General features: G+C 42.8%; 1 protein-coding gene across 1 annotated transcript in view; it reads left to right on the plus strand.

The window, feature by feature from the left end:
* Positions 1-17,175, plus strand: part of LOC140402252 (immunoglobulin lambda-1 light chain-like) — a 47,229-nt gene extending 30,054 nt beyond the window's left edge. The window contains exons 3-6 of the mRNA XM_072489882.1: positions 11,431-11,775; positions 12,030-12,050; positions 15,044-15,150; positions 16,397-17,175. Of these exons, the coding sequence (XP_072345983.1) occupies positions 11,431-11,775; positions 12,030-12,050; positions 15,044-15,150; positions 16,397-16,423 (500 nt within the window). The 3' untranslated portion in view covers positions 16,424-17,175. The remainder of the gene's footprint in view (positions 1-11,430; positions 11,776-12,029; positions 12,051-15,043; positions 15,151-16,396) is intronic.
* The last annotated feature ends 10,694 nt before the right edge of the window (positions 17,176-27,869 follow it).

A 27,869-nucleotide genomic window follows, 5' to 3' on the forward strand; every position in this document is an offset into this window, starting at 1 on the left:
AGTAACTGTTTTGAGTAAGTTAATGTCTAGATAAATATAAATTGATATGCAACTTTTTTTTTCCTGTCTATCTGTCTACTTGTCTGGCAATCTGTCCATCACTACTGTGTTTTAGTACTATTATTCAGTATAGTGCAGGCTCATATAGCGAAACAGTGCATTTTGGGAAAGGGTCGAAGTTAACGATTTTGGGTGAGTTCAATTTCTTTTTTCAATGAAGCAAGAGTCGTTTGTGTCAAGCAGATTCGAACGATCGAATACAAGGAAATGTTGTAGTGCTGTCAGGGCTGCAACATAACACCATTGATATCCTGGTCCAGATAGATGGATAGGTGGTATTGAGGAGGCAGTTGATTTTAATTAGAAACCTCCTTGTTAATTGATAAGGTTGCATTAGCTTACGGTTATCTCGTGTGAAGAAAAGGCCACCATCAAATATCAATAGTGCGGCAGTGAGTGGGGCAGGAGTGTTTTTGTGAAGTGACATGCTGATGTGGAAACAGTGGTAACCAACCCTTGCATTTTGGAGATGGTACAAAACTGGTTGTCGTAGGTAAGTCAATTGATCCAAATGGGTTGCTTAAAATTTGCCTTTCGTGTGAATGAGTATTTGAACACGTTGCTAATTTGTTCTAGTCAGTTTAAAGAAAGCGAGATGAATAAGAAATGTAGAAAGTCATTTGAAAGCATTTTATTAATTAAGTAACAGGTGAAGTAACTGACTTAATGTACAGGAAAATAAGTGAGATTGAAGGCAAACGAGGGTGGAACTGGGAAACATATGTAGAGAAAGATTGTAAAAGCATAGTAAACATGAGCAGAAGGTCATTCTGAAAATCCAGCCTCTTCGGCCATTCAGAAAGATTATGGCTGATCTGATCTTGACTCAACTCCACTTAACTCCCTGTTCCAAGAACCCTGACTCCCCTTACACATTAATATCTGGAAAACGCAGCCTTGAAAATGTTAAATGACCGAGCCTTCCAGCTCTCCGTAGAAGGGAATTCCGAATATTCTGGACTCTCTAAAAGGATAAATTCCTCATCTGCAATTAAAATTATTCTGAAACTATTCCGCCAGAGTTTTAGATTCCGACCCCCGCATCCCCCCCCCCCCCCCCCCGCACCCCTCCCTCGAACCCCGAGGAGAAAGTTTCACTCAGCATTTACCTTGACAAGCCCCACTCAAAATCGCATCTGGCTTATGAAAATCTCTTCCCGGCCATGCAGCCTCCGGATCTAGAGTAATATGTAGATTAAACTGGAAGAGGGTGGAAAATTATAGAGACATAACTGTATGAAAAGGTCAAAGACAATGCGCAAAAGTGTAGTAAAATACAGTATGAAAAGCAGTATGGCTGAATAATACACAATGCAATGTTTTCCTGTTGTGTTCATTGACTGGCGTGGAGAGAGTTGAATAAAACTCTAGTTTTATTACAACCATGTAGCATAGTGTCTGGAAGCTATGATTATACATTTGGCGATGGCTCAAAACTCGTGGTTTTGGGTAAGTTATATACCATAGAATTGGCACTTCTAAGTAAATTTATATCAGAGAATATCATTGCATGAGGACTGATAAAATAACATCTCATTGAAATTTAAAATGATTAAAAGCTTTCTGCATGACAGCGGCCTGATATATCAGACAATCGTAATCATATTAATGTTCACGTTCCGTCAATACATGCCCCAGACCCCGAGTGGAATATCCAACATTTTAGAAAAATGTCGTTTTTCTGTGTAGTAATCGGCGAGTGATAACGTCCTTGAATATTAATTAGAGGCGGAATGCTATACACCGGGTCCCGAGTTTTAAGTGTTGATGGTGGACGTGATGTAGAGAAAGGTAGGTCAAACATAAACAACTTTAGACTGAAGAGTTACTGAAGTTTGAAAGCACATTCGTTTATTACACACTTCCAAGAAGTTTAGGAAGGAAGCTACACTTAACCTGGGTAAGTCACCAGTTAAGTCTCAGCTAGAGTAATGCGTTTCATTCTGGGTGTCGCACGTTATGAAGGATCTCAGTGCCATGAATCCATTGCACAATCAGAGTCAGGCGAATCGTTACAAAGATCTGTCATTCAAAGCATGCATTCCACAAAATTGGATTTTATTCATTGGAATTTCGACTGTTAAAAATGTTATTTAGAGATATTTAGGGGTTCTGATAGTGTCATGGCGAGAATCTATTTATGCAGATTGGGTCATCGAGAACTTGGGGATCGGCATGAAGTAAAAATCAAAGGCCGACCTTTCGGGTCAAAATTGCCAAACACTCGAATAGGTAAAATATGTTCAACCTGGAGAAGCTGGAGTTCCTCTTCATAGATCAGAATAGGTTAAGGCAGGTTTTAACTGAGGTATTGGAATTAATTGAAGTTTTGGGTGCAAAGATAATCAGAACAGATTTCGTCGGCTACAGGGCCAGTAACCAAAAGGGCCACATCTAATGTAATTAACTGATTTGGAAATATATCGACATTCGTGCACTGTCACTGGGTTCATCCTTGAATCCCCCCCCCCCCCCGAACCCCAGGTGAATTGGCCATGATAAATTGCCCTTAGTGTCCAAAATTGCCCTTAGTGTTGGGTGGGGTTACTGGGTTATGGGGATAGGGTGGCGGTGTTGACCTTGGGTAGGGTGCTCTTTCCAAGAGCCGGTGCAGACTCGATGGGCCGAATGGCCTCCTTCTGCACTGTAAAATCTATGATGATCTATGACAACTTAAAGCTTTGAGTTAAATATCAGCCGAAAGCATAAAATAGCTTGACAAATTCACTCTATATACCAAATTAATAAAGAGGTGAGCGACATTCTAGGCATGCGAAGATCACTAGTTCATTTCACATCCTCTATTTTCCTGAATCAGGTGCCCTTGGCTTTGCTCCTTAAACCATTGGTACTTAGTTTATGTACACCGGAATAGCCGTTTTGGAGAGTAGTTAGAAGTTGGTTTGGTACGTTGGTTTGGACCGGACTCATATTTGGTGAGGACTGAGCTGGGACGCCAGATGTCCCTCCCTAAAACAGATTAGTGAACCAATGGGTTTTCAATGACAGTCCAACAGATTTAGGGGACATTATTATTATGCTGAACAAAAAGGGTTCACTCAGCCCATCGTAATTCCGTAAATTCACTGAAAGTCTTTCCGCATTTGCATTAACTGCAATCTATCAGCTTTGCTCTGCAATATTTTATTTCACCTGAATGCGTGAAATTCATTCAAAAGTTCAACATTCCTCAACCATTGGTAAAATATTTCCGCTGATACCTATTCGCGCATTAAAATAAAAAAAGTAACCCCTCACTATTGGTATTGAATGTGTCCAGCAGTCACCAACACATCTTCCAGAGAAACAACTGATCTGATTCTTCTAGATTCAAACCTATCATGTTTCTGTACGCGTCTATTAAACCTTCCCTTCAGCTTTTCTGTTCTGTGGAGAAAATTCCCAGCCTATGCACTCTATCCACGAGGACGGAACGCCCTCATCCCTGGTACTTTTCGGATTTATTTGCCCCGAACCCTTTCCTTGGCATCCATAATCAAGTTCGCTGTCCAGTAAGCAAATAATTCGGTAGCTACGTTATTCCCAATAAGATGAGATAGAAACACCAAAAACGACAATTCAGTATTTACTTCCACAGATAGACACATAATAACAATAATAATTATGTTTATTGTCACAAGCAGTCTTACTTTAACACTGCAATGAAGTTACTGTGAAAAGCCCCCAGGGGCCTCATTCCGGCGCCTGTTCAGGTTCACAGAGGGAGAATTCAGAGGTCTGTAAACAATAAGTGGATTCACAGTCATTATTCAACTGATGTTAGCTGTGTTGCAATAACTCAAATCAGTTTAATTGCAATGAAGCCATGTTTCCAGTACCACATGAGCTATTATATAGTCACAACAGTTTTTTGCTGCTTTTCAAAGCTTCCATTTCTGGTGTTCTACGATTAGTCAACCATAGAGTTTTCGGAACATTTTAATCCTTTGAGGGTGTGAACAGGTGAGGATGGGCAATCCTTTCTGGACTAATCGGAGTCTTAATATTGCGATTTCAACAAAGTTACTCCAATAAGTAAATTTTGGCCGTGATGGCTGTTCCACATTCCATTCTATCGACCATTAACTGCTTTTCCCTCAGCTGTATGAGCTCTAAACTCCGGAAACTCTCTCTCTCTCCAACCCCCAGCCCCGCCCCCGCCATTCCTCTCTTCAGCACCTACCGAGCAATCCACCACCACCGACCACTCTCCTCTGTAAGAGATACGTTATCACCCATCTCTTATGTCTACCCTATTTAGGCCACCTGAGCCTAATATCTACTGACATAAGTCGCCTTCAATTTCTTTGCCTAGCTTTCTCTTCCACAAAGGTGCTTCGAAGGTTTTTTTTTACTACAACAACAGCATTGCATGAATTATGCAGTGTTTAGACCTTGTGAAAAGTGAAAATCGCTTATTGTCACAAGTAGGCTTCAATTGAAGTTTATGTGAAAAGCTTTTAGTCGCCATATTCAGGCGCATGTTCGGGGAGGCTGGTAGGGGAATTGTACCGAACTTATGGTCTGCGTTGGTCTGCTTTAAAAGCCAGCTATTTAGCCCTGTGCTAAACAAGCCCCTTGTGTGGACCATTGTATCAAATCCTTCTCCACCGTACATTAGAAGGTTGTCAAGGCCTTAGAGAGGCTGCAGGGGAGGTTGATAAGAATAGTAATCGGGCTCAGGGACTTCAGTTATGTGGAGAAACTGAATATTTGGTAATGTCGCTCCATTTATGTGATTATAATAAAATTATATCGCAACTAACCAGAAAAACAGTGTTGCTAACTTTTGGTTGGTTCAATTGGCTCTGTTTTATAACCTTTGCTCTCTAGTCGCCAGGTATCTTTATGATACCGCCACGAGGTTCAAGTTCAAGTAATGATCAATAACTCAACACATCAATTAGTAAGATTCAAATCAAAGCACATTTATTATACACAGTAAATCGCTACTCATGCATAAATTCTACTTCTAAGGTCCTTCTACAACTAATAGGCCTATACTTAACTTCGGACTGGCCTACCAGGTCAGGGGAACAAATGGCATTTCGTTCGGAATCTGAAACTGCGGGATTCAAAGCCGGTATGGACAGGTAGCTAGGAGCGCCTATCTCGTAGCAAGCGTTGACTTGAGACTTACTTCAGAGATGCGGCAGCTTGGACCGGTCACTCTCAGGGGTTGCTGAATGACCCGGTCAAGAAGAACCATTTGAACTTGGGGCTTAACTTTATAGTCCCTTGGGGCTTCCCGCCTTTCGGGGTGGACCCTGTACCCGGTTCTAGGTGATTGGACTTCGTTCCAATCGGTTTGGTCGATTTCTCCAATACAGGAGCGGTTCCCTGATCGATGGGCGGTCTTGAGGTGTTCGTTAACCTCTTTTGTGTTGTCTCCTGCTGACGCCGAAGAGTCTGGCTTGGTTTTGTTTATCCCAAATGTTGCGATTGTTCCCGGGGATTGCTCATTAGTATGTAGATGGCTGCTACATTATTATGCTGATGGCCGCTGGTATCGATGCTGTCTGGGCTTTTGCAGAGTTTAATACACAGTAACTTGCACCTGCCAGTTTCTGCCTGTGTTGGCTGAATTTCCCTTCAGCCTTTGCTGTTCTCCATTTTAAATCGGGACTTGGCCAACTCAGGTGGCTACAACAGACACAATTTAAAATAAAGTACAATTGCAGTACTCGCTGGAGTTCAGAAGAATGAGTGGGGGGATCTCATAGAGACTTATAAAATTTTTACGGGACGAGACAGGTTGGATGCAGGGAGGATGTTACCAATGATGGGTATGTCTAGAAGCAGGGGTCACAGTCTGAGGATTCAGGGTAAACCATTTCCAGATATAAGGAGGCATTTCTTCACACAAAGAATGGTGAGCCTGTGGAATTCAAAACCACATGAAGTAGTTGATGCTAAAACTTTGAATATATTCAAGAGGTGGCTAGATATAGCACTTGGGGAGAATGGGATCAAAGGCTATGGGGAGAAAGCAGGATTAGGCTATTGAGTTGAATGATAGCCATGATCGTGATGAATGGTGGAGCAGGCTCGAAAGGCCAGAATGCCTCCTCCTCCTCCTATCGTACATGAATATATGTATCGATGTAAAGATATTCAAAATCGTGGCCCAAGACTTGTTCCTAGCGAATAAAAGTGTTATTGTACGGAACGAATTTAAACTTGGGTTCAGGCTCCTTTTAAATTGAAAACATTTGAACAACAATGCGTTATGGTGCTCAAGGCGCTTTGCTCCATTCCGGCTATCCTACCAAGTTAATAGCTGCAGGTGAGGATGTAACCTGGTCAACGCACAGTCCAAAGATGTGCAGGTTAGTTGGATTGGCCAAGATAAATTGCCCTTAGTGTCCAAAATTGCCCTTCGTGTTGGGTGGAGGTGTTGACTATGGGTAGGGTCTCTTTCCAAGAGCTGGCGCAGACTCAATGGGCCGAATGGCCTCCTTCTGCACCGTAAAGTCAATGATAATCTATGATTAATCTAGGACAAAGGTTCGGCACAACATCGTGGGCCGAAGGGCCTGTTCTGTGCTGTATTTTTCTATGTTCTAACCCAACTCTATCGTCATCAGCTCAACTGGTTCAAAATCATATAATTGCTCAATATGCCCAATGCGCAGTATTCTTGCTTCCAAGCCCAGACGTCATTGAATCAAATCCTACTCGATATTGAGTCCATAATCCACGCCACCGCTGTGGGATTTGCAGTACCTAAGGTGTGCTGCACTGTTTGAAAACAGCGTTGACTGAGTACTGCACAGTCAGAAGATTCGTACTGAAGGGATACCATAGTGTTGATGCTGTGAGCCTTCAGATGCAACATCAAGCTGAGGCTCCATTAGCTCTCCCGGATGGGCGAAAAAGGTCCTGAGCGTCATATGTAGATGAGTGAATTCCTCCAGTGTTTATTACTCAACCAACATCTGTAAACATTATATGATTGTTTGTCCAATGGCCACTGTAGGAACTTAATTGTGCGCAATTAGACTCTGGCGCATTATAATATTAAAGCATTAGATACTGCTCAATCTGTAAATTGTGTGTTTGTAAATTTGGCTGGATGTCTTGAAAGGTGCGTGCACATCACTCTTCAAGTATTGCATGCCTTCCAACCACAATCTCCTTTCCTGACGGAGTGAATGCATTTTAACAGCACAGTCCTGAAGTGTGAAACAGATGGGTGGTTGCCATTTCTGAGCCGGATATCTTACACTGCACCTTGTTTTACAAAATCATGCCAAACCCATATATTATTTAGGTGGATGGGATTATATTGGCACTTATGGGCAAATCGCCTTTTTGGGTACTCGGAACTCAAAGAACCAAATAACATGCCCTTCTGGTTGTGAAATATGTCCACATATTAATTAAATAGAAGACACAGAGCATTCTTTCGTCCCTCCTCACCTCATCTAAAACACATATCCTATTATGTTTCTTTCCACATCATATTTTTATCCAGATTCCGCCACAAATATATCGGTGATAATCGTCTCAACTAGCCCCATTTGGTAGAGAGCTCCACATTCCACTCCCTGATTGAAGCATTTTCTCCTGATATCTCTACTGAATCTATTATGATCAAAGCACCGTCGAATTACAGGTTACGTTTGAAAATGACATATCCCAATCACAAACAATAATCCGAAACTTCAAAAAAGACAATTGCATAGCTAGAGGCGAGAAATAGCTGAGTTAATTAGATAAGTCAACTGAAACATATGGAGGGTAAGTAACATTGAAATAAGCCTTCAACAAAAAATGGACCCCATTGAAAATCAACAAAAAAGTCAGTGATGAAGGCCCAACCGTGACTCACTTGGGAAGCGAAAGTTGGATCAAAAGAAGAGACTTATAATGTTGCTTAAAAATTAGGGTCTGAGGATATCGATTGTTTAGAAAACAGTAGAGGGCCAACCGAAAATCTATAACAAGGGAAAAGTGGAATATGTGAACAAACTAGCCACGAAGATAAAAACAGATTACCAGAGCTTTTTTCAGAATATAGAGAGGAAATAAACATTTAAGTAAACATTAGCCCCTTAGAAGTGGAGACAGGCGACATTATCATGAGGAATGATGAAATGGCTGACGTAAACAAATAATTTATGCCCATCTTTACAGTAGACGTCACACGTTTCATACACAGAGGGTGAGTGGTATGTGGAATGAGCTGCTGGAGGAAATGATTGAGGCAGGGTCATTGACAACATTTAAAAGGCATTTGGACAGATCCATGGATAGGAAAGGTTCAGAGGGATATCGGCCAAATGCAGGAAAATGGGTTAGCTTAGATGGGATTCTTGGTTGGCATGGGCCAATTTGGGACAAAGGAAATGTCTCAGTGCCGTAGATTCTAGGAAATGTTTCGTGCTCTTTTGTAGAATTCTAAAAAGCTCCCAATCCCCAGTCTTGCTGCTTTTTCTGGTAATTTTATGTGTCTCTGCAGGGATTTGACATTATGCCTTATTTCTTTTGTAAGCCATAGTTGAGTCACCATTTATTTTTGCGCCAGGTAGGATGCAATACTTGTTTCAATTCATGCACACGCAAGACAAAGCATTCACATCTTGCAAACTAATTCGGTAGTATTTTATAATGGGTAACATAGAAACATAGAATGTAGGAGCAGAAGTAGACCAGTGTGTAATGGAACCTACGAGGGAACTAGCGGTCCTAGATCTGGTCCTGTGTAATGAGACAGGATTGATTAATGATCTCACAGTTAGGGATCCTCTCGGAAGGAGCGATCACAATATGGTGGAATTTAAAATACAGATGGAGGGTGAGAAGGTAAAATCAAACACTAGTGTTTTGTGCTTAAACAAAGGACATTACAATGGGACGAGAGAAGAGTTAGCTAAGGTAGACTGGGAGCAAAGACTTTATGGTGAAACAGTTGAGGAACAGTGGAGAACCTTCCAAGCGATTTTTCACAGTGCTCAGCAAACGTTTGTACGAACAAAAAGGAAGGACGGTAGAAAGAGGGAAAATCGACCGTGGATATCTAAGGAAATAAGGGAGAGTATCAAATTGAAGGAAGAAGCATACAAAGTGGCATAGATTAGTGGGAGACTAGTGGACTGGGAAATCTTTAGGGGGCAACAAAAAGCTACTACAAAGGCTATAAAGAAGAGTAAGATAGATTATGAGAGTAAACTTGCTCAGAATATAAAAACAGATAGTAAAAGTTTCTACAATTATACAAAACGAAAAAGAGTGGCTGAGGTAAATATTGGTCCTTTCGAGGATGAGAAAGGAGATTTAATAATTGGAGATGAGGAAATGGCTGAGGAACTAAACAGGTTTTTTGGGTCGGTATTCACAGTGGACGACACAAATAACATGCCAGTGACTGATAGGAATGAGGCTATGGCAGATGAGGACCTTGAGATGATTGTTATCACTAAGCAGGTAGTGCTGGGCAAGCTAATGGGGCTAAAGGTAGACAAGTCTCCTGGCCCTGATGGAATGCATCCCAGAGTGCTCAAAGTGATGGCTAGGGAAATTGCAAATGCACTAGTGATAATTTACCAAAATTCACTAGATTGGGGTGGTTCCGGCAGATTGGAAATTTGCAAACGAGACACCACTGTTTAAAAAAGGAGGTAGGCAGAAAGCGGGTAATTATAGGCCTGTGAGCTTAACTTCGGTAGTAGGGAAGATTCTGGAATCTATCATCACGGAAGAAATAGCGAGGCATATAGATGCAAATTGTCCCATTGGGCAGACGCAGCATGGGTTCATAAAGGGCAGGTCGTGCCGAACTAATTTATTGGAATTTTGTGAGGACATTTCCAGTGCGGTAGATAACGGGGAGCCAATGGATGTGGTATATATGGATTTCCAGAAAGCCTCTGACAAGGTGCCACACAAAATGTTGCTGCATAAGATAAAGATGCATGATATTAAGGGTAAAGTAGTAGCATGGAGAGAGGATTGGTTAATTAATAGAAAGAAAATAGTGGGGTTATTGGTGTTTCTATGGTTGCTAATCAATAGCTAGTGGTGTCCCTCAGGGTTCAGTGTTGGGCCCACAATTGTTCACAATTTACATAGATGATTTGGAGTTGAGGACCAAGGGCAATGTGTCCAAGTTTACAGACGACACTAAGGTGACTGGTAAAGGAAAAAGTGCAGAGGATACCGGAAGTCTGCAGAGGGATTTGGATAGGTTAAGTGAATGGACTAGGGTCTGGCAGATGGAATATATTGTTGTCAAATGTGAGGTTATCCATTTTGGTAGAAATAACAGCTAAAGGGATTATTATTTAAATGATAAAGTATTAAAACATGCTGCTGTGCAGAGAGACTAGGGTGTGCTAGTGCATGAGTCGCAAAAAGTTGGTTTACAGATGCAACAGGTGATTAAGAAGGCGAATGGCATTTTGTCCTTCATTGCTAGAGGGATGGAGTTTAAGACTAGGGAGGTTATGCTGCAATTTTATAAGGTGTTAGTGTGGCCACACCTGGAGTATTGTGTTCAGTTTTGGTCTCCTTACCCGAGAAAGGACGTGCTGGCGCTGGAGGGTGTGCAGAGGTGATTCACTAGGTTAATCCCAGAGCTGAAGGGGTTGGATTACGAGGAGAGGTTGAGTAGACTGGGACTGTACTCATTGGAATTTAGAAGAATGAGGGGGGATCTTATAGAAACATATAAAATTATGAAGGGAATAGATAGAATAGATGCAGGGAGGTTGTTTCCACTGGCGGGTGAAAGCAGAACTAGGGGGCATAGCCTCAAAATAAGGGGAAGTAGATTTAGTACTGAGTTTACGAGGAACCTCTTCACCCAAAGGGTTGTGAATCTATGGCGTTTCTTGCCCAGTGAAGCAGTTGAGGCTCATTCATTAAATGTTTTTAAGATAAAAATAGTTTTTTGAAGAATAATGGGATTATGGGTTGTGATGTTCGGGCCGGAAAGTGGAGCTGAGTCCACAAAAGATCAGCCATGATCTCATTGAGTGGCGGAGCAGGCTCGAGGGGCCAGATGGCCTACTCCTGCTCCTAGTTCTTATGTTCTTATATTCGGCCCTTCGAGCCTGCTCCGCCATTCAAGGTGTTCATGGCAGTTAGGAAACTGTTTTATTCTGAACATAAAGCAAAGTTAATTTTTCTCCGTCTGAAAGGTTATTTATTTATTCTACATTTACGAGATGTAGGCTAGGCCGGCATGTATTTCATATTTATAATTGCCCTTATCAAAGTGATGGTGAGCTGCGATCTTGAGCGGCTGGAGTCCCGATTATATAGGTTCCATTTTTGTTTGGAAAAGAGTTCCGCTATATACAATTCTCACTCTGGTTTCATTGCCGTCCGTGTTCTCACCATTTACTTTTGTTTAACCCCACACAGAACATCCGGTTAAGAATGCCACTGTCACTCTCTTCGAACCCTCTCCCAAAGAGATTAAAGACAAAAAGAAAGCAACTGTGGTTTGCCTTGTCTCTGACTTCTACCCCGACAACATAAAGATCTTCTGGCACGTCAATGGCGAGGAAACGAAGGCCGATGCCAAGAGCATTCAGACCGATCTCAATTCCATCTCAATGGACGGTAACAAGTCCTACAGCATCACCAGTCGCCTGAGATTCAATATCTATGACTGGATCAAGATTAGGACGATTACATGTAAAGTGGATCACTATGCTGAAGGATCCACCGCGCGCACGCACAACGACACGTTAACCGTCAATGCTGGTAGGTCCACTGAAGCTGCCATACCTTCTACTTTAGCCATGAAAAAAGCAGGATTTTACTCGGTGGCTGTGGTCTTCTCAATAATAAAGTAACCACGCAGAATGAACTGTAGATCGACAAATAACTAAATTAATAATTCAAAAATACATAAATACATAGAACATGTAAATGTAATGGGAAACAATGGTAAAATCATATTAAAATGACTGACAGAAGTTTCGAAATAGTTATGTTTTTCTCTTCATTTCTTTCAGAAATCTGCGGCGTTACTAAAGGTAAGCCTTCTATCTGCTTTTGGCAACCAGGCTTTGGGTGCAGTGTGAGTTTCCTTCTGAAAATGCAAAGAAGGTTTACCAATATGGTTCCAGAGATGGGGATGGGGGGGTGGAGGGGGGGGCGGGGTTAGCGGCAAGGTCGCCTTGGAGGAGCTGGAGTTGTTCTCCTTCCAAGAATGGAGATTCAAGAAAGAGTTAATGGGAATGTAAAGATTGTGATAGATTTACACGATATTGACAAAAAAAAGTTGCTCCGTTCGGTGATGATATATGGAATAGGGGACACAGGTTTAATGTTTTGTGATAAAAATGCAGAGGTAATGTGAAGAAATATTCGTGTTTTGCGGAAAATTGTAATACACTGTCGATGAAGCTGGTAGAAGTGCAGAAAATCGATCATATCAAAAGCAACCAGGATGGGAACTTGAGAGAATCCAATTCACAGGGCTACAGGGATAATGGTGGATGGGGATAACTCAACAGCTTTTCAGAGAAACAGCACAGACTGGAGAAGCCGAATGGCCTTCCTCTATTTCATAGTGATGCTCAGACATTTAAATTGTCAGAATTGATAAATTGTAATTCCGGAATTCTTTACGTATAAAATATTTCATGCATAATTAATTTGAACATTTGGAAACATTTGTTTTCCATTCAAAATTCTTTGATCACAGGATTGTTAGGGCGCAGAGGTAGGCCATTCAGTCCATTGTATATGCTCCGGTTCTCCAAATGAGCATTATGATTTAGTGTCAATCGCCTGCATTTTTCCCAGATCCCTGCACAATATTTCTATTCGAATAATCATCTAATTCCCTCGTGCTTGTCTCAGTCTAACCAAAATTCACCACAACTCCAGTCAGCGCTTTCCAGAACCAAAATACTCTCTCTGTGAAAAAGGTTTTCCTCACATCACATTTCCTTCTTTGAGAAATCACTTTAAATCTGTGCCCTCTTGTTGTTGCTGATTTTGTGAGCGGAAACAGTTTCTCCCTATCTACTCTGCCCGTCTCCCTGAAGAACTTGAATGTATCTATCAAATCGATGGTTAACCCTCTTCTCCCCAAGGAGGACAGTCCGAACCTCTTTAATCCATTGTCAAAACTGAAGTCACTTATCGCTGGAGCATTCTTGTAAATCCCTCCTGCACTCTCTCCAAGGAGAACTGTCCCAACATCTCCAGTCTATCTTTATTAATTAAGTTTCTCATCCCTGGAGTCACTGTCTTAAATCTGTTCTGCATCCCCTACAATGCGCTCACGGCTTTTGTATAATGTGGGGCCCAGAACTGTACACATTACTGCAGCTGAGGTCCAATTAGTGACTTGGATGTATTTAGACTAACCTGCTTGCTCTTGTACTCCCTGCCCCCATTAATAACGCCCAGAATACTGTATACTTTATTAACTGCTCTCTTCGCTTGTCTTCCAGCCTTCAATGATGGAAGCACATATAAACATAGGTCCCTCTTCTCCTGCACCCCTAAGAATTTTATTCCTCATTTTATATTGTCTCTCCATGTGCTTCCTTCCAAATTTCATCACCTTACCCTCCTCCACATTGAACTTCATCAGTCACCGATCTTCCCACTCCATGAAATTGTGTCTATCACTTTCAAATTCTACACTGTCCTCACAGTTTACAAAAGTTTTGGATCATCCACAAACTTTGGTGATGATCCCTGCACACCAAGATCAACATCAGTAATCTTAATTAGTATAAGCATAGGTCTAAATATCGATCCCTGGGGATCACCACTGCAAGCCTTCTTCCAGCCTGAAAAATAGCCGTTGACCATTGCGCCTTGCTTTCTATTTTCCAGCCAATTTTGTATCCACGTTGCTGTTTTAATGTCACACATCTGTTGTGTGTCATTCTGTCTGGCGCCCTTTGCCGTTGGGTTTATGAGAAAAATCCTGCCGGGAGAGATAAGGAGTTGGGCTTTCCAGATAATGCTGTTCCTGTCAATTGACATGGCGGTGCCTGTTCTCAACTAAGAGGAATATACGTTTCCTGTGATGAGGGGAAGTTACGGACTGGGAGTGGGTGGAGGGTGTTGAGTGGAAATACATCTATCTTAAAATAAACAATTCATTCTACTTGATCGTAGTTAGAACTTGGCGCAGCAATAAGAATTGGAATTCCACTCTGAGAGAAAGAATGTTTTCTGGACTGCGTTTTAGGACCATGTTACATCCCACAATTATTTGTAGCCAATGAAATGCATTGGAAGTCTAGTCACCGCTATAATGTAGTGATCACAGAAACTCGTGTGCAGGTAGAAACCTCCCCAAAATGGCAATGAACTATCTGATCAGGTAATCTTATTTATATGACGTCGGTTAAGGGATAGCTCGAAGCCCACGGCACACTGGGGGACAGAATACTACCGTCAGATCACTTAAATTCACCTCAAAGAGTTTAATGTCTCATTTGAAAAGTGGTTCGTCCAATCGTGCACTCTTTCCTCCCTACTGACACAGGGATTTTCTGTCAGGTCTGTGAGGATCGAGAGTGGGGCCTGACTGGTCCAAAAGCAGAAAGCGCCCTACTGATTATTCGCTCACACAAACTCCTAATCCATACACTTTTGATTTCCTAATTCAGATAGTGCTTCATCTTTGGGGGAGGGATGTTGGTGCGGTCTCCACAGTAGATTGAAGTGTACATAATTGGACATAGAATGTCAATGGAGTAGACTTACTGTAATTGGGTCGTCCTAGACCAACGGTACGCATCAAAGGACAATATTACCGTTTTACAACTCAACTCATACACTGGGATAAAACGAAAACAGAAAATAATGGACAAACTCAGCAGGTCTGACATTATCTGTGGAGAGAGAAGGGAGCTAACGCTTCGAATCTGGATGACTCTGTCAATGCTCATACAGTGGGATCCTGAAATGAAGAAATGTTCCATTTGTTAGCCGTAAAAGTTGTTACTTGGGGAGAACAGAAAGTCCAAAATTGTTCATTATGTTTACTTCACAGCTTCGAAACTGCAAAGCATGGGAACAGGGAAATTGACTTACCTCATCCTCATCTGCAAAAGCATCCTTTATGGGATATTCGTCACAATAATTGCTTGGAAAACTAAGGTAAGTTTAAACTAACTTCATATATTAAAACATGCATTCCAAAACTTCGTTTCGGTGCTCAAGACATGAACAAAAATGCCTTACCTTAGTTGTTGGACACCTTTATTTATATTTAATGACGGTCTCTAGCGACTATCTGATATTAATGAGCCCTGGTTTCGAATTCTTGTTCTGTGGAACTCAAATAAAGACAACTTCTTATTCGCTGCTATCATCCACGACACCAAGTCAAACGTCACGTGAATACAATTAGTCCTATTGAGACTATTGGGCATAAAAGCAAAATGTAAGAACAGCATATAGGCTATCATGAGGAGGAAATGCAAAATGAAGGACTGAGTCCATGACGTAAAGTTTCTGAATTCATTGTTGAGTTTAGAATTCTGCAAAGTGCTTAATCAGAAGATTATTGTTCCAACTTGCGTTGGGCTTCAGTGGGATATTGCAACAGGGCGAGAATAGAAATGCGAGCATGAGAACAAGGCGGTGAATTGAAATGGCAAGTGATGGGGAGGTCGGGTCCTGTTTGAGGATTGAACTAAGGTGCTCCACAAAGTAGTCACGCTGTCTGCGATTGGTCTTCCCAATGTAGAGGTGACCGTATTGTGAGCAACAAATAGCGTAGATCAAATTGAAAGATGTACAAACAAATTTCTGATTCACCTGAAATGCATATTTGGGGCATCGGGCAGTGAGGTGGAAGGAGAAAACGGGCTATATGTTGCATATCCTGTGTTTTGGGAAAGGGTTGAGATGTTGAGCGCGATAAAGAAGTGGGCCAGGATGCCATAGAGAGAACTGCCCCTTACGAATGCTTACAGGGGATGGGGGAGGAACATGTATTTAATGGTGGTATCCTGTTGGAGTTGGCTGAAGATAATGCTTTGAATGCGGTGGCTGGTGGGGTGGAAAGTGAGATGAAGAGGAACGCTATCATGGCTCTGAGAGCAGTGGAAAAGGGTGAAGGCCGAAGTGAGGATGTATTTGCATGGAGCGAATTGCTATGATCTGGATCTGGATCTTTTATTCTTGTCTAGTCATGCATAACTGGAATGCATTGCCATAAAGGGAAGTGGAAACAAATTCAATACTAACTTTGAAAAATACATTCGATATATATTTTGGGGAACGGGAAAGACAATGGGGAGAAAGCAGGAATATGCCAGTAGGCTGACAGAATGGCCTCTTTCTGGGCAGGATGATTCTGATTTCAAAGTGATGATGAGGCCCTTTTTTTTTATACTAGACATCTTACAGCAAAAGGTTTGACTGATCATTACAAACGTTGAATGGAGAAATGGCGGAATACACGAAAGAGAGAGAGATGAGCGGAAATATCAGTATTGCGAATAGTTTGGGGGTGAACTTTGTCCCATCAACTCATGCCGCACCGATGGAAAGATTTATGCTCTGTTGCTGCGGGAGATTAATGGCGAAATTTAGCTATTAGCTTTTCGATTGGAATAAATCCTTTCGTAATCCTGACATTGCTTCAAGTTCTTGGTGTCTAAATAGATTATGCTTTGAAAATTCTGAATATTTTTCTAGATTATTTGCTTATTCATTGTAAGTCCGTGTTATTTGAATCTTTGTAAAGAATCATATAATCTAACAGAGAACAGGAAGCCATTTGGCCCCTTGTGCAATGCTTGAGAAAAATCTGCCATTGTTTTAGTTGATCCCAGATGAATAATTCCAGCCTCTCTGACGTTCCCATGAAACTAAAGCTCTTGTGCCAGTCCAATAAAGCTGTGTATATTAAAGCAGAAAGCACATTGTAAGTCCAATCATATTTAGTACAACTATTGACGTCTTTTATTCTTGTCTAGTCATGCATAACTGTTACTGTTAGTTTTAGAATTATCCTCATAGATTGTGGACCGAGACTGGGATCACAATTGTCTATCATTTGTCATAGGGTTCTCAGTGCATCCGGTATTGACAGGTCTCTTGTGATTTTTAAAAATATATTTCTTCTACTTGTTCACTGTGTAAGAAATAAATAGAATATTTCTACAAAGAAAACCGTTTCTTCTCACCATTATTTCAGTCTTTCCCATGCGTGGCTTTTTCTTTGCTAAACCCCCATGTGTAGATAACATTTTTATGCGTGTTTGCTGGGCGTGGGTATAAAGCGGTATCGACCAAATGTGGGACAAAGTGGCTTAAATGCAGATCAGCTACAAAAGTCGGAAAAGGCACCGGGGATTCAATTGCATCATTATGTTCCTATGTAATATGTACCAGAGGAATAAATCACCTCCTCCTCTTACTATGCAACAGACGCGAGGGGGTCGAAATACATCCTCTTTCAATGCAAAATAATTCTCGTGGCTGAAGGACCCCCTGCCAATTTTCTCTCGTATTCTTAAGTGGGTTGCATAGAACAAACACAGAACAAAGAAAACATGCAGCACAGGAACAGGCCATTCGGCCCTCCAAGCCTGTACCAGCCATGATACCAACCTTGGTCAAAACCCTCAGCACGTCCTAGTGCCGAAACGCTGTATTCACATCCTAGCCATGTATTTGCCAAGATGCCTTTTGAACGCTGGTAATGTATCTGCTTCCACAACCTCCCCTTGCAGCGTGTCCCAGGCACTCATCACCCTCTGCGTAAAATACCTGCCTCGCACATCTCCTCTAAACTTTGCTCCTCGGACCTTAAACCTATGTCCCCTGGTGGCTGATCCCTCTACCCTGGGAAAGAGTCCTTGTCCATCCACACTACCCATGTCCCTCATAATCTTGTAGACCTCTAGCAGGTCACCCCTCAACCTCCGTCTTTCTATTGAAAACAGTCCGAGTCTATTCAGCCTCTCCACATAGCTAACACCCTCCAGACCAGGCAATATTCTGGTAAACCTCCTCTGCACCCTCTCCAAAGCCTCCACACCGTTCTGATAGTGTGGCGACCAGAATTGTGCGCAATATTCCAAGTGCGGCCTTACCAAGGTTCCATACAACTGTGGCATGACATGCCAATTTTTATACACGATGCCCCATCCAATGAAGGCAAGCATTCCACATGCTTTCTTAACCACCTTGTCCAATTGTGTTGTCACTTTCAATGACCTGTGAATGTGCACGCCCAGATTTCTTTGACTTTCTATATTCCTAAGAGTTTCGCCATTTATAGTATATTTCCCCGCTATGTTAGACCTACCAAAATGCGTTACCTCACATTTGTCTGGATTAAACTCCATTTGCCATTTCTCTGCCCAAGTCTCCAACCTATCTATATCCTGCTGCATCCTCTGACAATCCTCAAGCCTGTCTGCCACTCAGCCAACATTGGTGTCATCCGCAAACGTATTAATCAGACCAGCAATAAATCGTTTATGTATAGTACAGACAACAAAGGCCCCAGCATAGATCCATGTGGAACACCACTAGTCACAACCTTCCATTCATAAAAACACTCTTCGACTGCTACCTTTTGCCTTCAGTGACCGAGCCAGTTCAGTATCCATTTCACCACCTCACCTCTGATGCTGTGTTGCTTCGCCTTTTGTACAAGTAGGTTCCTATGTCTAGGACAGATTCAAATCGGCTCAATGTGAGCCAAATATTAGACTCATACTTCTGGAACGGGAGATTATTTTTATTTGAAAGAGGATGTGGGCCACACTAGCAAAAACCAGCCTATGTTTCTCTTTCCTAATGGGATTGAGAAGATGGTAGTTAGCCACTTTCTTGAATACAGTCGGATAAGCCATTTGCGGGCAATTAAACATCAGGTACATGGCTGCGGGTCTAGAGTAACGTAGAGGCCAGGCTACATGGAGATGATAAATTGGAATTTACAAGGCCGCCATTACTGCTCACAGATTTGTGTTCTATATTTTCAGTCAATTCGCTTAATTTAAGTTCTCCAGCTGTAGTAATAGGATTTGAATTCATGAAAATAACAGAGAACAAATAACAATACAGCACAGGAACAGACCTTTCGGCCCTCCAAGCCTCCAACGACCATGGTACTTTTCTAAACTAAAACCGTATGCACTTACAGAGTCTGTATCCTTCCATTCCTACCCTATTCATATATTTGTCTAGCTGTCCCTTAAATGCCGCTATCGTGACTGCTCCCACGACCTCCCCAGGCAGTGTGTTCCATATATTTATCTCCCTCTGCGTTAAAAACCTGTCTCGCTCATTTGTTCTATCCTAGGATAGAGAGAGCATCTGACTATCCACTCAGCCCATGGCACTCATAATTTTGTAGACCTCTATCAGGTCACCCCTCAACCTCCGTTGTTCCAGTGAGAGCAGAACGAGTTTACCTAACCTCTCCTCATAGCTAATGCCCACCATACCAGGCAACATTCTCGTAAGCCGCTTCTGTACCCTCTCCAAAGCATCCACATCCTACTGGTAGTGTGGCGACCAGAATTGTACACAATATTCCAATTGAAGCCTAACTAAGGTACAGCTGCAACATGACTTGCCAATTTTTATATTCAATGCCGCGACCGATGAAGGCAAGCATGCCGTATACCTTTTTGATCACATTATCCTCATGCATTGCCACTTTCAGCGATCGGTGGACATGCACGCCCAGATATCTCTGCCTGTCAGCACTCGCAAGAGTTCTACCATTTTTTGTGTAATTCCTACATGCATTGGACCTTCCAAAGTGCATTACCTCACACTTGTCCGGATTGAACTTCATCTGTCATTTCTCTGCCCAAGACTCCAACCAGTTTCTATCCTGCTGACAATCCTCTTCATTATCCGCAACTCCATCAATATTTGTGTCGTCTGCGAACTTACTAATCAGACCATTTTCTTCCAAATCATTTATACACACCACGACCAACAAAGGCCCCAGAACTGATGCCTGTGAAATGTCGCTAGTCACAGCCTTTCATTCAGAAAGGCACCCTTTCTGAAAAATGAAAATTGCTTATTGTCACGAGTAGGCTTCAATGAAGTTACTGTGAAAAGCCCCTAGTCGCCACATTCCGGCGCCTGTTCTGGGAGGCTGGTACGGGAATCGAACCCTGCTGCTGGCCTACCTTGGTCTGCTTTAAAAGCCAGCGATTTAGCCCAGTGTGCTAAACCAACCCCTCGGCTACCCTCTGTCTTCTGTACCCAAGCCAGTTCTGTGTCCAACTTTCCAGCTCTCCTCTGATCCCATGTGACTTCATCGTTTCTGCCAGTCTACCATTAGGTACCTTGTCGAAGGATTTACTGAAGTCCATTTGTACAACATCTCGTACCGTTCCCTCATCTATCATCTTTTTCACTTCCTCGAAAAACTCGATCAAGTTAGTGAGGCACGACCTCCCCTTCACAAAACCATGCTGTCCACCACTAATACGTCCATTTGTTTCCAAATGTGAGTAAATCCTATCTCTAAGAATCTTTTCCAATAATTTCCCTGTCATTGACGTGAAGCTCACCGGCCTGTAATTTCCTGGATTATCCCTGCTACCCTTCTTAAACAATGGAACAAAATTGGCTACTCTCCAGTCCTCTGGAACTTCACCTGTAGTCAATGTGGATACAAAGATTACTGTAAAAGCCCCAGCAATTTCCGCCCTTACCGCCCGCGGGATTCTGGGGTAGATCCCATCAGCCCTGTGGACGTATCTACTTTAATGTTTTAAAGATTCCCAAAACTTCATCTTTATTAATATCAACATGACTCAGAATATCTACACACTCTACCCTATGCTCCTCATCCACCAAGTCCTTCTCTTTGGTGAATACTGAGCCAAAGTATTCATTTCGTATCGCTCCCACTTCCTCTAGTTTCATACATAGATTCCCTCCAATATCCTTGGACAGACCAACCCTTTCTCTGGCGACGCTCTTGCCCTTTACATATGTGTAAAACGCCTTAGGATTTTCCTTAATCCTGTTTGCCAATCACATTTCGTGACCCCTTTTAGCCTTCCTAACTCCTAACTTAAGATCATTGCTACTTGGTTTAGATTCTTCAAGGGCTTCACCTGTCCTGGGCCGTTTAGACCTTACCAATGCTTCCTTTGTAATTTTGTCAACATTCATAATATCCCTCGTTATCCAGGGTTCCCTGCACTTGCCACCCTTAATTTCGTCCTCACAGGTACATGCCGGTCCTGAATTCTAATCACCTGACATTTGACAGCCTCTGGATTATTTCCCCAGACCACTGCAACGTCCTAGCTACTAAATTCGTCACATGCAATTTCACTAACTATTGTTTTTGTAGGTTCCTCTTTGGACAATTTCATTCCCAGATTAGGCACAGAGAATAAAACAGCCCTCCTTTGTAAATGGTATCTCCACATGGGCAGTGGTGCTCACATATACTGAGGGATTGTTTCAGTGGGAGGTTTGTAATGGCGGGACTGAGAAGTTCCTTTATTATCCTTTGGGGTTGCTGACCTACTGGAGGAGGGATAGACACAGTCACTTCTGCTTTTAACTGCGTAACACCAAACGTCCATACTTAAGAACCTGGCAACATACGATGCCATTTTTCTCCTCGTATCTTTTCGAAGACTAGGCTGGCCTGAGACCTAAGTCAATAAAAATACATAGAAATGTCAATATACAAAGTGGCAAAAGGCGCATCTGATCCACACCAGTTGTTCTGTTCGACCCAATCTCTTATTGACCCTTTCATTTCGGTGGAGGAACAAACCCTTCTACTCTCCTCTTCATTAAACATATACGGATGTCCCTTAAATACATTTACTTTTTGCCTCAAGCTTTTCCCTGCGATAGTGAGATCCACATTCTCAGCGCTCTGACCGATTCGTATCCATTATTGGACTAATTACTGACTATCTTATAGACAACCTTTTTCTGACACCGCAAATACCTTCTCTTCATCTACCCTTTCAAACCCCTTCGGACGTTTAAATACCTCTATAAAGCCAACAAATGTTCTGCTTTTCCACACAAGTACAGCAAGGGAATCTATGTGTGGAGCCAGAGGAAATGGGCGAGGTAATAAATGAATACTTTGCATCAGTATTCACCAAAGAGAAGGAATTGGTAGATGTTGAGTCTGGAGAAGGGTGTGTAGATAGCCTGGGTCACATTGAGATCCAAAAAGACGAGGTGTTGGGTGTCTTAAAAAATATTAAGGTAGATAAGTCCCCAGGGCCTGATGGGATCTACCCCAGAATACTGAAGGAGGCTGGAGAGGAAATTGCTGAGGCCTTGACAGAAATCTTTGGATCCTCACTGTCTTCAGGGGATGTCCCGGAGGACTGGAGAATAGCCAATGTTGTTCCTCTGTTTAAGAAGGGTAGCAAGGATAATCCAGGGAACTACAGGCCGGTGAGCCTTACTTCAGTGGTAGGGAAATTACTGGAGAGAATTCTTCGAGACAGGATCTACTCCCATTTGGAAGCAAATGGACGTATTAGTGAGAGGCAGCATGGTTTTGTGAAGGGGAGGTCGTGTCTCACTAACTTGATAGAGTTTTTCGAGGAGGTCACTAAGATGATTGATGCAGGTAGGGCAGTGGATGTTGTCTATATGGACTTCAGTAAGGCCTTTGACAAGGTCCCTCATGGTAGACTAGTACAAAAGGTGAAGTCACACGGTATCAGGGGTGAGCTGGCAAGGTGGATACAGAACTGGCTAGGTCATAGAAGGCAGAGAGTAGCAATGGAAGGATGCTTTTCTAATTGGAGGGCTGTGACCAGTGGTGTTCCGCAGAGATCAGTGCTGGGACCTTTGCTCTTTGTAGTATATATAAATGATTTGGAGGAAAATGTAACTGGTCTGATTAGTAAGTTTGCAGACGACGTTTGGTGGAATTGCGGATAGCGATGAGGACTGTCAGAGGATACAGCAGGATTTAGATTGTTTGGAGACTTGGGCGGAGAGATGGCAGATGGAGTTTAATCCGGACAAATGTGAGGTAATGCATTTTGGAAGGTCTAATGCAGGTAGGGAATATACAGTGAATGGTAGAACCCTCAAGAGTATTGAAAGTCAAAGAGATCTAGGAGTACAGGTCCACAGGGCATTGAAAGGGGCAACACAGGTGGAGAAGGTAGTCAAGAAGGCATATGGCATGCTTGCCTTCATTGGCCGGGGCATTGAGTATAAGAATTGGCAAGTCATGTTGCAGCTGTATAGAACCTTAGTTAGGCCACACTTGGAGTATAGTGTTCAATTCTGGTCGCCACACTACCAGAAGGATGTGAAGGCTTTAGAGAGGGTGCAGAAGAGATTTACCAGAATGTTGCCTGGTATGGAGGGCATTAGCTATGAGGAGCGGTTTAATAAACTCGGTTTGTTCTCACTGGAACGAAGGAAGTTGAGGGGAGACCTGATAGAGGTCTACAAAATTATGAGGGGCATAGACAGAGTGGATAGTCAGAGGCTTTTCCCCAGGGTAGAGGGGTCAATTACTAGGGGGCATAGGTTTAAGGTGAGAGGGGCAAGGTTTAGAGTAGATGTACGAGGCAAGTTTTTTACGCAGAGGGTAGTGTGTGCCTGGAACTCGCTACTGGAGGAGGTGGTGGAAGCAGGGACGATAGTGACATTTAAGGGGCATCTTGACAAATACATGAATAGGATGGGAATAGAGGGATACGGACCCAGTAAGTGTAGAAGATTGTAGTTTAGTCGGGCAGCATGGTCGGCACGGGCTTGGAGGGCCGAAGGGCCTGTTCCTGTGCTGTACATTTCTTTGTTCTTTGTTCTATTCTTTCCTGATGGCTATCAATGCAAATTGTCTGGGCTTCATGGGATACAACGACCTTTTTATTGGATACAGACATGGGAAGAGGTGTTTCTTATCATACTGAGTGATACCAATGTACATCAATTCAACCTTTAAACCAGGTTTGTAACGGTACAGGCAGAACATGGTTAGGGAATTCTGAACGTTCTGTCGATATTTTTTCATTCCAATGTTTCTCTCTATCTTCCCCCGTTCCAACTATAACACCCAGCAACCTATTTCCACCAATCCCCTATTCCTGTAAATCTATGTCCTCCCTATTCCGAAACGATGGTTCTTCCATCTTTCTATTCTCCCCACTGCCACTTCTCTGTCTTCCTGTTTAGCTCGTTTCTTTATTTCTTCACCTTCTGTCTCTCCTCTTCTCTCTATCGATGTCCATTATGCTACCTCTCCTGTCCTCCGTCCAGAGTCTCCCTCCTCCCCTCACATTCTTATATCTGCAACCGCCTCAATTCTCCGTCTCTCTCTATGTTTCTCTGCCCTTCTTTCTGACATTTTATCTTTCACTCCGCTTTTCGAAGCCCTCTTCTTGACTATTTATCCCTCCCCATTTCACGCCGCTGTCTGCCTCGCGCACTCTAACTGTGTCTTTGTTTCTCTGCCTTTCTCCCTCTCTCCATTTCCAGTCCTCTTGTTTCGACTTATCTATCTTTCTATCACCTTTCGTTCCCCTCTCTTGCTCGCTCTCTCTCTCTCACACCCTCTCTATCAATCTATCTTTCTATCTATCATCATCTCTTTCTCTCTATCTCTTTCGCTCTCTATCTCTCTTTCTCTCTCTATCTCTCTCTCTCTCACACACACACATACAGCTTCTCTCTCATCCATATCACTATCTTTCTCTGACTCACTTTCGTTCTGCCTTTTTCACTCATTTCCTCTCAATATGACTTTGTTTCTTTCTCAGCCTCAGTTTCTCCGTTGGTCTCTCTCTATTATCCCTCGCCCCTCTACGTGCGCTAAATTCAGTCTCTCGTCTCCCCTTTTCCTTTCCTCAAGCACTTCTTCGTTGTTCCTTCCGATTCTTTACTTCAAAAATACACTATATGCAAAACTGCCGGCGGTAACAATGGAATCAATCAATGTGGGATGTCAAACTTGGCCAGAATTTAAGTATATCTGATACTATGACAAAAATGTGATTTTAGTTTTGTCAAAAAATTCAGCTGCATGAGCGCAAATACCGACCACAAGGTGATGGTGTGGTCTGACTTTAATATCCACGTGTATTGTTATTTCCGTCAGTTGCTCAGACTTCTCTGGAAAATACTGACTCAAAACAAGATTTCAACTGGGTACAAAAACATTCAGCAGCTGCACGGAAAAAAAAAACTCAAACGGAAGCGGTAGGGTCTGAGCTGTGAGTTGACAGGCGCGCCTCACGGTTTCTGAAGTAGGTCATGAACACGAGTTTCACTCTGCGGTTTAACGGAATCCACCACCTGTCCTTGCGGTGCTGTCAGTTTGAGGCCGGCTGATTGAGATTTTGTTCTCGCATTTCCTACTGGGTGAAAAACTGTTTCTGCGGCCCTGCACTTGCCTTCTCTTTGCTGAGAAATGTGCGTGTGTTTAACAAAACTGTTGATGTACGTTGCGTTTAATTTTAATGTAATTATTATTCCAACTTCAGTTTATTTTCATTCACCTTTCTATCTTCTTATCGCCACACTTTCTTTCCTGATTCTTTCAATCTTTATTGTTTGTTTCATGCAGGAAATATTTTCTTCTGTCAGTCATTTCTTTTAATTTTTCATTCCTGTTATCATAGAATCCTTACAGTTCAGAAGGATGCCGTTTGGCCCATCAGTCTGAACGGACCCTCCGAAAGAACACCATATCTCAGCCCACTCCCCCGCCCTATCCACGTAACCACGCCTTTCAACACTAAGGGCAATTTTACCATGGTCAATCCACCGAACCTGCACATCTTTGTGCTTTTCACAGTATGTCCATACTTGTGACAGTAAAAGATTAGTGGAAAAAATAGATTATTACATCTTTGGACTGTGGGAGGTAACCCGAGCACCCGCAGGAAACCCACGCAGACATGAGGAGAAAGTGCAAACTCCACACAGACAGTCGCCCCTGGCTGGAATTGAACCCGGGTCCCTGACGCTGTGAGGCAGCAGTGCTAATCATTTATGTTTTCTTTCTCTCCACTTCATTATTTTTCTTGTCTCCTCACTGTCTTTCATTGCACTTTTCTTTTTTGTTTTCATGCCTACATTTTTATCTTCCCCCGCTTCAATCCTTCCTCCGAAACTCCCTTAAACCTCTTTCTCCTAGGATTCGTCGCCACCTCGACATTCATCGTATTTCTCCAATCTTTATCCCATACTTTATTGTTTCATGGGACTGGGTGGACCAACATGTATGTCCAGTCACTAATTTCCATCAACTGAGCGGTTGGTTCAGCCAGTTGAGCGTTAACCACATTGCTGTGGGTCTGAAGGCACGTGTAGGCCAGACCGGCAGAGTTCCTTCCCTGAAGGAAGACCAGCGAATCATATGGGTTTTGGAGCAAGGTATAGTAGTGACTGTTGCTACCTTTAAATTGAAGATTGATTCATTGACTTTAAATTCCTCAGCTGCTGTGCTGGGAGTTGAACTCGTGTCCCCCAGAGTATTAGCCTGGGAGCCCACGTCACTAGTCCAGGGGCATGACCACTGTGCCAACCTGCACAGAAATCAAACACACCTCATTTCTAGTTGTCTTTCATTCCTCCAGCCCTTCTTTGTCACTATGGCTCGAGATGAACAAACACGATTAACAGAGAAACAGAGTTCATGTTTTAAGACCAATATGACTTTTCATCGAGAGATCCAAAGACGATTCATATATGATTCCACACATTACCCCTCTTCTCCTCCCCACAAATGTTGCCAGACTCATTGAGGTTTTCAAGCACTTTTAGTCTTTTTTTTATTTCACATGTCCAGCGTCCAGTGTTTTAACTGAAATCTCTGCTGCACCCCGCTCTCCATTATGTGATATGCACATTTTCAGGGACCTGGGATAAATAGTTTAACAGATAGATAGATGAATAGATCGACAGATAATAATGCATATTAGTGTCACAAGTAGGCTTACATTAACTCTGCAACGAAGTTACTGTGAAAAGCCCCTAGTCGCTACACTCCGGCGCCTGTTCGGGTACACAGAGGGAGAATTCAGAATGTCCAATTCACCAAACATGGACGTCTTGTGGGAAAAAGCCGGAGCACCCGGAGGAAACCCACGCAGACACGGGGAGAACGTGCAGACTCCGCACAGACAGTGACCCAAGCTGGGAATTGAACCTGGAACCCTGGCGCTGGGAAGCAACAGTGCTAACCACTGTGCTACCGTCCCGGCAATTAAAAAGGAAAACATTTGCTGGTTTCTGTGTTAACAGCGGGGATGGGAGGACTGGGGTTAATTAATTCGCTCTCTCTAATCGCTGGGCCTAATTAACCTCTTCTGTGCGCACGAATTGGTGACCAGAGTTGGAAGTTTCAAGAAGAAACGAGAGTTGTGGCGTGCTTGTTAGTCGAGTCGGAGCATTAGTTGGGGATGTAATTCCTTCTGGCTGTTCAATCTGTAGCAGTTAGGGGACAGGTGGAATTATCCAGCCGGTGCACGCGCTTTCAACAATCAAACATTATTATTTCAAAGAATCATTCAATTACCCGAGCAACAACAAGGCCGGAAGGAAAAGCCACATACAAACAGGAAACGGCCATTCGGCCCCTCTAGCGTCTTCAGACTGTCAATGACATTATGGTTCATCATCTATCAGCTTTTTTGCACAGCACTTAATGACTTTGCCACACAATAAATTAACAATATCACGTTTTACAATTTCAGAGCCCCACGCAGGTTTTTGATGGGCGGGACTTCCCGATTAGAACTGGCGTTTGTGGCGGGTGCATTGTGACAGCACTTCTGGACGGCCGACATCTTATTCGAAGGGTAAACAGCCTTCTTCTGAATCTCCTGGTCAGATAAAGGCTTTCACTCCATGCATGCCCTATCAAA

The sequence above is a fragment of the Scyliorhinus torazame genome, chromosome 25 (assembly GCF_047496885.1).
Source record: "Scyliorhinus torazame isolate Kashiwa2021f chromosome 25, sScyTor2.1, whole genome shotgun sequence".
In the NCBI taxonomy this organism is placed as follows: domain Eukaryota; kingdom Metazoa; phylum Chordata; class Chondrichthyes; order Carcharhiniformes; family Scyliorhinidae; genus Scyliorhinus; species Scyliorhinus torazame.